Here is a 13,002-nt window from a genome sequence, read left to right as displayed (position 1 = left end):
TAACGTCCCTGTAACGTCCCTGTAACGTCCCTGTAACGTCCCTGTAACGGCTCTACAGGAAGTCTGTGGTTCAGCTGGACATGGCTAACAATAAGAAAGCTCTGTAACGTCCCTGTAACGTCTCTGTAACGTCTCTGTGACGTCTCTACAGGAAGTCTGTGGTTCAGCTGGACATGGCTAACAATAAGAAAGCTCTGTAACGTTCTAATAACGTCTATGTAACATCTATGTAACGTCTCTGTAACGTCCCTATAACGTCCCTGTAACGTCTCTGTAACGTCCCTGTAACGTCTCTGTAACGTCCCTGTAACGTCCCTGTAACGTCTCTGTGACGTCTCTGTGACGTCTCTGTAACGTCTCTATAGGAAGTCTGTGGTTCAGCTGGACATGGCTAACAATAAGAAACCTCTGTAACGTCCCTGTAACGTCTCTGTAACGTCTCTATAGGAAGTCTGTGGTTCAGCTGGACATGGCTAACAATAAGAAAGCTCTGTAACGTCCCTGTAACGTCTTTGTAACGTCCCTGTAACGTCTCTGTAACATCTCTGTAACGTCCCTGTAACGTCCCTGTAACGTCTCTGTAACGTCTCTGTAACATTATAATAACGTCTCTGTAACGTCTCTGTAACGTCCCTGTAACGTCCCTGTAACGTCTCTGTAACGTCTCTGTAACATTATAATAACGTCTCTGTAACGTCTCTGTAACGTCCCTGTAACGTCCCTGTAACGTCCCTGTAACGTCCCTGTAACGTCTCTGTAACGTCTCTACAGGAAGTCTGTGGTTCAGCTGGACATGGCTAACAATATGAAAGCTCTGTAACGTCCCTGTAACGTCTCTGTAACGTCCCTGTAACGTCTCTGTAACGTCTCTACAGGAAGTCTGTGGTTCAGCTGGACATGGCTAACAATATGAAAGCTCTGTAACGTCCCTGTAACGTCTCTGTAACGTCCCTGTAACGTCTCTGTAACGTCTCTACAGGAAGTCTGTGGTTCAGCTGGACATGGCTAACAATAAGAAAGCGTTGGTGGTGCCGGCCTTCGAGACGCTCCGTTACCGTCTGTCTTACCCCAAGTCCAAGGCTGAGCTGTTGTCCCAGCTGGACATGGGGACTCTGTTCACCTTCAGGTATAAACACATTCAGCCTCCGTCTCAGCATTACACTACATACACACATGTCCCTCAGCTGCAAGGGGGTTGGAATCACCGCTGGGACAGTTTCTGAACTTCTGTTCCCCTCCACCTGTACTCCCATCTTTAGAAATACCTTCGCGTTATTAAAAACACAAAGCACTTAAAGGGATGGCCGCACTGGGACAGTTTCTGAACCTCTGTTCCCCTCCACCTGTACTCCCATCTTTAGAAATACCTTCGCGTTATTAAAAACACAAAACACTTAAAGGGATGACCGCACTGGACTTTTATTTTTCCTCATGTACTTTCTTTTAAATAATAAGAAATACCTTCGCGTTATTAAAAACACAAAACACTTAAAGGCTGGGACACATTCTCATTAGTAAGCAGCAGCACAGATGTTATTTTGCCATTTGCCTGCCAGCGACTGAAATGATCATTTAAAGGTACAACATTAATCTTACTCTGTCTCTAAGGGATAAAGGGATGCCTAGTTAAATAAAGGTTCAATAAAATAAATAAACAAAATAAAGTGTTTAAATCCCAAGCAGCAGTGTAGATGTTTATTTGTCTCTCAACACAGAGATCGTTTTTGATCATTAACATGACAGATTGAAACACAGAGCCCAGAAAGTTGGGTTCAATCAGTACTCAGCTAGAAGGACTCCCAGATGGGTTCAATCACTACTCAGCTAGAAGGACTCCCAGATGGGTTCAATCAGTACTCAGCTAGAAGGACTCCCAGATGGGTTCAATCACTACTCAGCTAGATGGACTCCCAGATGGGTTCAATCCCTCCTCAGCTAGATGGACTCCCAGATGGGTTCAATCACTACTCAGCTAGATGGACTCCCAGATGGGTTCAATCACTACTCAGCTAGAAGGACTCCCAGATGGGTTCAATCAGTACTCAGCTAGATGGACTCCCAGATGGGTTCAATCACTACTCAGCTAGATGGACTCCCAGATGGGTTCAATCACTACTCGGCTAGAAGGACTCCCAGATGGGTTCAATCACTACTCAGCTAGAAGGACTCCCAGATGGGTTCAATCACTACTCAGCTAGAAGGACTCCCAGATAGGGTTCAATCAGTACTCAGCTAGAAGGACTCCCAGATGGGTTCAATCACTACTCAGCTAGAAGGACTCCCAGATGGGTTCAATCACTACTCAGCTAGATGGACTCCCAGATGGGTTCAATCAGTACTCAGCTAGATGGACTCCCAGATGGGTTCAATCCCTACTCAGCTAGAAGGACTCCCAGATGGGTTCAATCAGTACTCAGCTAGAAGGACTCCCAGATGGGTTCAATCACTACTCAGCTAGAAGGACTCCCAGATGGGTTCAATCAGTACTCAGCTAGATGGACTCCCAGATGGGTTCAATCAGTACTCAGCTAGATGGACTCCCAGATGGGTTCAATCCCTACTCAGCTAGAAGGACTCCCAGATGGGTTCAATCACTACTCAGCTAGAAGGACTCCCAGATGGGTTCAATCACTACTCAGCTAGAAGGACTCCCAGATGGGTTCAATCCCTCCTCAGCTAGATGGACTCCCAGATGGGTTCAATCAGTACTCAGCTAGAAGGACTCCCAGATGGGTTCAATCACTACTCAGCTAGAAGGACTCCCAGATGGGTTCAATCACTACTCGGCTAGAAGGACTCCCAGATGGGTTCAATCACTACTCAGCTAGAAGGACTCCCAGATGGGTTCAATCAGTACTCAGCTAGATGGACTCCCAGATGGGTTCAATCACTACTCAGCTAGAAGGACTCCCAGATGGGTTCAATCAGTACTCAGCTAGATGGACTCCCAGATGGGTTCAATCACTCCTCCCCAGCTAGATGGACTCACAGATGGGTTCAATCTGATGCTCAGCTAGAAGGACTCCCAGATGGGTTCAATCACTACTCGGCTAGAAGGACTCCCAGATGGGTTCAATCACTACTCGGCTAGAAGGACTCCCAGATGGGTTCAATCACTACTCAGCTAGAATGATTCCCAGATAGTTGGGTTCAATCAGTACTCAGGTAGAAGACTCCCAGATGGGTTCAATCACTACTCAGCTAGATGGACTCCCAGATGGGTTCAATCACTCCTCAGCTAGAAGGACTCCCAGATGGGTTCAATCCCTCCTCAGCTAGATGGACTCCCAGATGGGTTCAATCACTACTCAGCTAGAAGGACTCCCAGATGGGTTCAATCACTCCTCAGCTAGAAGGACTCCCAGATGGGTTCAATCAGTACTCAGCTAGATGGACTCCCAGATGGGTTCAATCAGGACTCAGCTAGATGGACTCCCAGATGGGTTCAATCAGTACTCAGCTAGATGGACTCCCAGATGGGTTCAATCACTACTCGGCTAGAAGGACTCCCAGATGGGTTCAATCACTACTCAGCTAGAAGGACTCCCAGATGTAAACTCTAATCAAAAGGTGTCACACTATCTCCAAGTAGGTTTGAATGCCATTTTTTATTTATTTATTCAACCTTTATTTAACTCGGCAAGTCAGTTAACAACAAATTCTTATTTACACTGACGGCCTACCGGGGAACAGTGGGTTAACTGTCTTGTTCAGGGGGCAGAACGACAGATTTTTTACCTTGTCAGCTCGGGGGGATTCGATCCAGCAACCTTTCAGTTACTAGTCCAACACTCTAACCACTAGAATACCTGCCGCCCCACAATCCCTCCTCACCCTCCTTGGCAATAAAGTATTGAATGTTCTCCCTGCTAGGTACCATGTCTGGACGAAGGGTCACGCTCCCACTAACTTCGCTAAGTGGAGGACTGCCACCACGCCGTACAGGGTCCAGTGGGAAGCGGACTTTGAACCCTACGTGATGGTGAGACGGGACAGTCCAGAGTACGACAGACGCTTCGTTGGCTTTGGGTGGAATAAAGTGGCTCATGTCATGGAGTTGGATGCACAGGTACTGGACACACCTTTAGCTATCACTCTGTCACTCACAGGTACTGGACACACCTTTACCCATCACTCTGTCACTCACAGGTACTGGACACACCTTTAGCTATCACTCTGTCACTCACAGGTACTGGACACACCTTTACCCATCACTCACCTCCACCTCCACCCTCTGTACACCTCCAACCTCTCTCCGTGTGTCCACACCTCCACTCTCTCCATCCATCAATTTCTCTCTCCACCCAGTTCACCTCTCTCCACCTCCTCTGTCCTCTGTCCTCTCTTCCAGCAGTATGAGTTAGTGATGCTGTCTTAGTGTTTCTAACTCTGTCCCAGGAGTATGAGTTAGTGGTGTTGTCTTAGTGTTTCTAACTCTGTCCTCTGTCCTCTCTACCAGCAGTATGAGTTACTGATGCTGTCTTAGTGTTTCTAACTCTGTCCTCTGTCCTCTCTTCCAGCAGTATGAGTTAGTGGTGCTGTCTTAGTGTTTCTAACTCTGTCCTCTGTCCTCTCTACCAGCAGTATGAGTTACTGATGCTGTCTTAGTGTTTCTAACTCTGTCCTCTGTCCTCTCTTCCAGCAGTATGAGTTAGTGATGCTGTCTTAGTGTTTCTAACTCTGTCCTCTGTCCTCTCTTCCAGCAGTATGAGTTACTGATGTTGTCTTAGTGTTTCTAACTCTGTCCTCTGTCCTCTCTTCCAGCAGTATGAGTTAGTGATGCTGTCTTAGTGTTTCTAACTCTGTCCTCTGTCCTCTCTTCCAGCAGTATGAGTTACTGATGTTGTCTTAGTGTTTCTAACTCTGTCCTCTGTCCTCTCTTCCAGCAGTATGAGTTAGTGATGCTGTCTTAGTGTTTCTAACTCTGTCCTCTTGTCCTCTCTTCCAGCAGTATGAGTTAGTGATGCTGTCTTAGTGTTTCTAACTCTGTCCTCTGTCCTCTCTTCCAGCAGTATGAGTTAGTGATGCTGTCTTAGTGTTTCTAACTCTGTCCTCTGTCCTCTCTTCCAGCAGTATGAGTTAGTGATGCTGTCTTAGTGTTTCTAACTCTGTCCTCTCTGAGGAGTATGAGAGTACCTACTCTGTCCTCTCTCCTCTGTCCCAGGAGTATGAGTTTGTGGTTCTGCCCAACGCCTATATGATCCACATGCCTCATGCTCCCAGTTTCGACATCACTAAGTTCCGCTCCAACAAGCAGTATCGCGTCTGCCTGAAGACCCTGAAAGAGGAGTTCCAACAGAACATGTCTCGACGATACGGCTTCGCTGCCCTCAAATACATGACTGCAGAGAACAACAGCTAGCCAACACTGATGAGCCAGGACACTCTGACCCGTTATTGACTACACTACCCATAACCCCCCCCCCCCCTCCTCCTCTAAGGCTGTCTAGGACTACACTACTACCCAGGATCCCTCTGGGCTGGGCAGAGGAGAGGGAAAGAGCGGTGGATTCGAAGGACAGTCGATGTAGGGAGTCAGGAGTGGACAGAATGGTTACTAAAGACTCTTACCACGAACTCTGACCTTTGTGCCGACCAATCCATGAGGTTTAAATTGTGAGCTCTGATTCTTGTGAACTCTCACCTTTTTAGTTTTGGGGTTTATGACCTGGTTTGAGACAAACCAGCGTTAACCAACTGAAGGGTAACCGGGGGTAACCGTAAGGTCGTTGTGTGCCATTGTTTAACCCCTCCGAGGACCGGGTGGAGCAACCGGTCCAGGAGTTGCTGACCTGGTTTCTGGCTGGTTTCTGGCTGGGCGAGGAAGCTGTTGCTGTGATGGATGAGTCTGTACAGGCTGGTTTGGACTCTTACAACTCTCCGTTCTTCTCTAACAACAGAACTGGACATCACTATGGGAGGGAGGGAGGGAGGGAGGGAGGGAGGGAGGGAGGGAGGGAGGGAGAGAGGGAAGGAGGGAGAGGGGGAGGAGAGAGGGAAGGAGGGAGAGAAGGAAGGAGGGAGGGAGAGAGGGAAGGAGGGAGAGAGGAAGGAGGAGAGAAGGAGGAGGGAGAGGGAGGAGGGAGAGAGGGAAGGAGGGAGAGAAGGAAGGAGGGAGGGAGGGAGAGAGGGAAGGAGGGAGAGAAGGAAGGAGCGAGGAGAGAGGGAAGGAGGGAGAGAAGGAAGGAGGGAGGGAGAGGGAAGGAGGGAGAGAGGGAAGGAGGGAGAGAAGGAGGGAGGGAGAGGGAAGGAGGGAGAGAGGGAAGGAGGGAGAGAAGGAAGGAGGGAGAGGGAGGGAGAGAGGGAAGGAGGGAGAGAGGGAAGGAGGGAGAGAAGGAAGGAGGGAGAGAGGGAAGGAGGGAGAGAAGGAAGGAGGGAGAGGGAGGGAGGGAGAGAAGGAAGGAGGGAGAGAGGGAAGGAGGGAGAGAAGGAAGGAGGGAGAGGGAGGGAGAGAAGGAAGGAGGGAGAGAAGGAGAGAGAGAGCGGGAGAGAGAGACTGACTGTAGCCTTGGACTTGGAAAGCAGACAGACATTAGTTCTGTCTCTGTGCCAAATGTGGAAGACCAGCAGCTCATTCCCAGCTGCTATTTGTTGGGCTAAATGTAATGTGGTATGTGTCTGCCTCCAGGATAAATGCTCAGCGAGAACTGAGGAGAGGGAACAGGAAGCTTTCAAGCATTGTGTGCTTTACATTATGTCCGTACACTGCAAATCACAACTATTTTTTTTCTTCTCTCCATGTGCCGTAAAAATAAAAAATAAACAATTTAACTGACAGACAGCGTATCCAAGTTTCACTCTCATAAAAATGCTAATTCTGTTGCTCAGCGATAAGAGTGACGGAAACATCAGAGCCTCAACAGAATCAGAAAACGTCGGAGAACATTCTGCACACCTCCTCTGGATGACTGACACATGGACTGGGTCCCAAATGGCTCCCTATTCCTTATATGGTACACTACTATAGACCAGGGCCCTATTCCCTATATAGTGCACTACTTTAGACCAGGGCCCTATTCCCTATATAGTGCACTACTTTAGACCAGAGCCCTATTCCCTATATAGTGCACTACTATAGACCAGAGCCCTATTCCCTATATAGTGCCCTACTTTAGACCAGAGCCCTATTCCCTATATAGTGCACTACTATAGACCAGAGCCCTATTCCCTATATAGTGCACTACTATAGACCAGAGCCCTATTCCCTATATAGTACACTACTATAGACCAGAGCCCTATTCCCTATATAGTGCACTACTATTGACCAGAGCCCATATGTCAGTACAAGGTCAGTACAAGGTCAGTACAAGGTCAGTACAAGGTCATCCAGCCGTTCTGTATTCAGGATTTATCAACACACACAACAAGGAAGTGTGTTTCTGACGGATGCAGAAAGACTGTTTTACACACACACACACACACACACACACACACACACACACACACACTCAAACATCTTGCCTTCATGAAACCTCTGTTACTATCCTTGATTCTGACTCCACCCCTCTCACGAAGCAGGAAGTGGAGCATAAACCAATCAGCTCGTGTTTGACCTTTTTCTGTTGTCGGTTATTCCGTTGGTTCCGTATCAGAGTGTGTTGACAGTCGTAAGGTGGGAAACGGACCCGCCAGAGGAACTGAGACGGCGCTGTGCCCTGATGAGGAGTGACTGTGTGTTTATGAGGTGTGACTGTGTGTGTTTATGAGGAGTGACTGTGTGTGTTTGAGGTGTGACTGTGTGTGTTTATGAGGTGTGACTGTGTGTGTTTGAGGTGTGACTGTGTGTGTTTATGAGGAGTGACTGTGTGTGCTTATGAGGAGTGACTGTGTGTGTTTATGAGGAGTGACTGTGTGTGTTTATGAGGAGTGACTGTGTGTGTTTATCAGGTGTGACTGTGTGTGTTTATGAGGCGTGACTGTGTGTGTTTATGAGGAGTGACTATGTGTGTTTACGAGGAGTGACTGTGTGTGTTTATGAGGAGTGACTGTGCGTGTTTATGAGGAGTGACTGTGTGTGTTTATGAGGTGTGACTGTGTGTGTTTATGAGGAGTGACTGTGTGTGTTTATGAGGACTGACTGTGTGTGTTTATGAGGAGTGACTGTGTGTGTTTATGAGGACTGACTGTGTGTGTTTATGAGGAGTGACTGTGTGTGTTTATGAGGTGTGACTGTGTGTTTATGAGGTGTGACTGTGTGTGTTTATGAGGCGTGACTGTGTGTGTTTATGAGGCGTGACTGTGTGTTTATGAGGTGTGACTGTGTGTGTTTATGAGGAGTGACTGTGTGTGTTTATGAGGTGTGACTGTGTGTGTTTATGAGGTGTGACTGTGTGTGTTTGAGGTGTGACTGTGTGTGTTTGAGGTGTGACTGTGTGTGTTTGAGGTGTGACTGTGTGTGTTTATGAGGTGTGACTGTGTGTGTTTATGAGGTGTGACTGTGTGTGTTTATGAGGAGTGACTGTGTGTGTTTATGAGGAGTGACTGTATGTTTATGAGGAGTGACTGTGTGTGTTTATGAGGAGTGACTGTGTCTGTTTATGAGGTGTGACTGTGTGTGTTTGAGGTGTGACTGTGTGTGTTTATGAGGAGTGACTGTGTGTGTTTATGAGGAGTGACTGTGTGTGTTTATGAGGAGTGACTGTGTGTGTTTATGAGGAGTGACTGTGTGTTTATGAGGAGTGACTGTGTGTGTTTATGAGGTGTGACTGTGTGTGTTTATGAGGTGTGACTGTGTGTGTTTATGAGGTGTGACTGTGTGTGTTTATGAGGAGTGACTGTGTGTGTTTGAGGTGTGACTGTGTGTTTACGAGGTGTGACTGTGTGTGTTTATGAGGAGTGACTGTGTGTGCTTATGAGGAGTGACTGTGTGTGTTTATGAGGAGTGACTGTGTGTGTTTATGAGGAGTGACTGTGTGTGTTTATCAGGTGTGACTGTGTGTGTTTATGAGGCGTGACTGTGTGTGTTTATGAGGAGTGACTATGTGTGTTTACTAGGAGTGACTGTGTGTGTTTATGAGGAGTGACTGTGTGTGTTTATGAGGAGTGACTGTGTGTGTTTATGAGGTGTGACTGTGTGTGTTTATGAGGAGTGACTGTGTGTTTATGAGGACTGACTGTGTGTGTTTATGAGGAGTGACTGTGTGTGTTTATGAGGACTGACTGTGTGTGTTTATGAGGAGTGACTGTGTGTGTTTATGAGGAGTGACTGTGTGTGTTTATGAAGTGTGACTGTGTGTGTTTATGAGGTGTGACTGTGTGTGTTTATGAGGCGTGACTGTGTGTTTATGAGGTGTGACTGTGTGTGTTTATGAGGAGTGACTGTGTGTGTTTATGAGGAGTGACTGTGTGTGTTTATGAGGTGTGACTGTGTGTGTTTATGAGGTGTGACTGTGTGTTTATGAGGTGTGACTGTGTGTGTTTATGAGGTGTGACTGTGTGTTTATGAGGTGTGTCTGTGTGTGTTTGAGGTGTGACTGTGTGTGTTTGAGGTGTGACTGTGTGTGTTTATGAGGAGTGACTGTGTGTGTTTATGAGGAGTGACTGTGTCTGTTTATGAGGTGTGACTGTGTGTGTTTATGAGGTGTGACTGTGTGTCTTTATGAGGTGTGACTGTGTGTGTTTATGAGGTGTGACTGTGTGTGTTTACGAGGAGTGACTGTGTGTGTTTATGAGGACTGACTGTGTGTGTTTATGAGGTGTGACTGTGTGTTTACGAGGAGTGACTGTGTGTTTATGAGGAGTGACTGTGTGTTTATGAGGAGTGACTGTGTGTGTTTATGAGGTGTAACTCTGTGTGTTTATGAGGAGTGACTGTGTGTGTTTATGCGGTGTGACTGTGTGTGTTTATGAGGAGTGACTGTGTGTGTTTATGAGGAGTGACTGTGTGTGTTTGAGGTGTGACTGTGTGTGTTTATGAGGTGTGACTGTGTGTGTTTGAGGTGTGACTGTGTGTGTTTATGAGGAGTGACTGTGTGTGCTTATGAGGAGTGACTGTGTGTGTTTATGAGGAGTGACTGTGTGTGTTTATGAGGAGTGACTGTGTGTGTTTATCAGGTGTGACTGTGTGTGTTTATGAGGCGTGACTGTGTGTGTTTATGAGGAGTGACTATGTGTGTTTACGAGGAGTGACTGTGTGTGTTTATGAGGAGTGACTGTGCGTGTTTATGAGGAGTGACTGTGTGTGTTTATGAGGTGTGACTGTGTGTGTTTATGAGGAGTGACTGTGTGTGTTTATGAGGACTGACTGTGTGTGTTTATGAGGAGTGACTGTGTGTGTTTATGAGGACTGACTGTGTGTGTTTATGAGGAGTGACTGTGTGTGTTTATGAGGTGTGACTGTGTGTGTTTATGAGGTGTGACTGTGTGTGTTTATGAGGCGTGACTGTGTGTGTTTATGAGGCGTGACTGTGTGTTTATGAGGTGTGACTGTGTGTGTTTATGAGGAGTGACTGTGTGTGTTTATGAGGTGTGACTGTGTGTGTTTATGAGGTGTGACTGTGTGTGTTTGAGGTGTGACTGTGTGTGTTTGAGGTGTGACTGTGTGTGTTTGAGGTGTGACTGTGTGTGTTTATGAGGTGTGACTGTGTGTGTTTATGAGGTGTGACTGTGTGTGTTTATGAGGAGTGACTGTGTGTGTTTATGAGGAGTGACTGTATGTTTATGAGGAGTGACTGTGTGTGTTTATGAGGAGTGACTGTGTCTGTTTATGAGGTGTGACTGTGTGTGTTTGAGGTGTGACTGTGTGTGTTTATGAGGAGTGACTGTGTGTGTTTATGAGGAGTGACTGTGTGTGTTTATGAGGAGTGACTGTGTGTGTTTATGAGGAGTGACTGTGTGTTTATGAGGAGTGACTGTGTGTGTTTATGAGGTGTGACTGTGTGTGTTTATGAGGTGTGACTGTGTGTGTTTATGAGGTGTGACTGTGTGTGTTTATGAGGAGTGACTGTGTGTGTTTGAGGTGTGACTGTGTGTTTGAGGTGTGACTGTGTGTGTTTATGAGGAGTGACTGTGTGTGCTTATGAGGAGTGACTGTGTGTGTTTATGAGGAGTGACTGTGTGTGTTTATGAGGAGTGACTGTGTGTGTTTATCAGGTGTGACTGTGTGTGTTTATGAGGCGTGACTGTGTGTGTTTATGAGGAGTGACTATGTGTGTTTACTAGGAGTGACTGTGTGTGTTTATGAGGAGTGACTGTGTGTGTTTATGAGGAGTGACTGTGTGTGTTTATGAGGTGTGACTGTGTGTGTTTATGAGGAGTGACTGTGTGTTTATGAGGACTGACTGTGTGTGTTTATGAGGAGTGACTGTGTGTGTTTATGAGGACTGACTGTGTGTGTTTATGAGGAGTGACTGTGTGTGTTTATGAGGAGTGACTGTGTGTGTTTATGAAGTGTGACTGTGTGTGTTTATGAGGTGTGACTGTGTGTGTTTATGAGGCGTGACTGTGTGTTTATGAGGTGTGACTGTGTGTGTTTATGAGGCGTGACTGTGTGTTTATGAGGTGTGACTGTGTGTGTTTATGAGGAGTGACTGTGTGTGTTTATGAGGAGTGACTGTGTGTGTTTATGAGGTGTGACTGTGTGTGTTTATGAGGTGTGACTGTGTGTTTATGAGGTGTGACTGTGTGTGTTTATGAGGTGTGACTGTGTGTTTATGAGGTGTGTCTGTGTGTGTTTGAGGTGTGACTGTGTGTGTTTGAGGTGTGACTGTGTGTGTTTATGAGGAGTGACTGTGTGTGTTTATGAGGAGTGACTGTGTCTGTTTATGAGGTGTGACTGTGTGTGTTTATGAGGTGTGACTGTGTGTCTTTATGAGGTGTGACTGTGTGTGTTTATGAGGTGTGACTGTGTGTGTTTACGACGAGTGACTGTGTGTGTTTATGAGGACTGACTGTGTGTGTTTATGAGGTGTGACTGTGTGTTTACGAGGAGTGACTGTGTGTTTATGAGGAGTGACTGTGTGTTTATGAGGAGTGACTGTGTGTGTTTATGAGGTGTAACTCTGTGTGTTTATGAGGAGTGACTGTGTGTGTTTATGCGGTGTGACTGTGTGTGTTTATGAGGAGTGACTGTGTGTGTTTATGAGGAGTGACTGTGTGTGTTTATGAGGTGTGACTGTGTGTATTTATGAGGAGTGACTGTGTGTTTATGAGGAGTGACTGTGTGTGTTTATGAGGAGTGACTGTGTGTCTTTATGAGGTGTGACTGTGTGTGTTTATGAGGTGTGACTGTGTGTGTTTACGAGGTGTGACTGTGTGTGTTTACGAGGACTGACTGTGTGTGTTTACGAGGACTGACTGTGTGTGTTTATGAGGTGTGACTGTGTGTTTACGAGGAGTGACTGTGTGTGTTTATGAGGAGTGACTGTGTGTTTATGAGGAGTGACTGTGTGTGTTTATGAGGTGTAACTGTGTGTTTATGAGGAGTGACTGTGTGTGTTTATGCGGTGTGACTGTGTGTGTTTATGAGGACTGACTGTGTGTTTATGAGGACTGACTGTGTGTGTTTATGAGGTGTGACTGTGTGTGTTTATGAGGTGTAACTCTGTGTGTTTATGAGGAGTGACTGTGTGTGTTTATGCGGTGTGACTGTGTGTGTTTATGAGGAGTGACTGTGTGTGTTTATGAGGAGTGACTGTGTGTGTTTATGAGGTGTGACTGTGTGTGTTTATGAGGAGTGACTGTGTGTGTTTATGAGGAGTGACTGTGTGTGTTTATGAGGAGTGACTGTGTGTGTTTATGAGGTGTGACTGTGTGTGTATGAGGTGTGACTGTGTGTGTATGAGGTGTGACTGTGTGTGTTTATGAGGAGTGACTGTGTGTGTTTATCAAATCAAATTTATTTTTATATAGCCCTTCGTACATCAGCTGATATTCTCAAAGTGCTGTACAGAAACCCAGCCTAAAACCCCAAACAGCAAGCAATGCATGTGAAAGAAGCACGGTGGCTAGGAAAAACTCCCTAGGAAAAACTCCCTAGAAAGGCCAAAAACCTAGAAAGAAACC

At 46.5% G+C, this 13,002-nt stretch overlaps 1 protein-coding gene across 1 annotated transcript; it reads left to right on the top strand.

Annotated features, from left to right (window-relative positions):
• Positions 1–979: 979 nt before the first annotated feature.
• LOC106591150 (LARGE xylosyl- and glucuronyltransferase 1) lies at positions 980–5,932 on the top strand (the record flags this gene model as incomplete). The annotated part of the gene is given in 3 exon segments (XM_045712416.1): positions 980–1,126; positions 3,874–4,069; positions 5,165–5,932. Coding segments are annotated over 3 exon segments (541 nt in total), but the record flags the coding sequence as incomplete, so codon positions are not given.
• Between the last annotated feature and the right edge of the window lie 7,070 nt (positions 5,933–13,002).

The sequence above is a fragment of the Salmo salar genome, unplaced genomic scaffold, assembly GCF_905237065.1.
Source record: "Salmo salar unplaced genomic scaffold, Ssal_v3.1, whole genome shotgun sequence".
Taxonomy (NCBI): Eukaryota; Metazoa; Chordata; class Actinopteri; order Salmoniformes; family Salmonidae; genus Salmo; species Salmo salar.
Note: the sequence above shows the minus strand (reverse complement) of the source record. Positions and strands in the feature narration are given on the sequence as shown.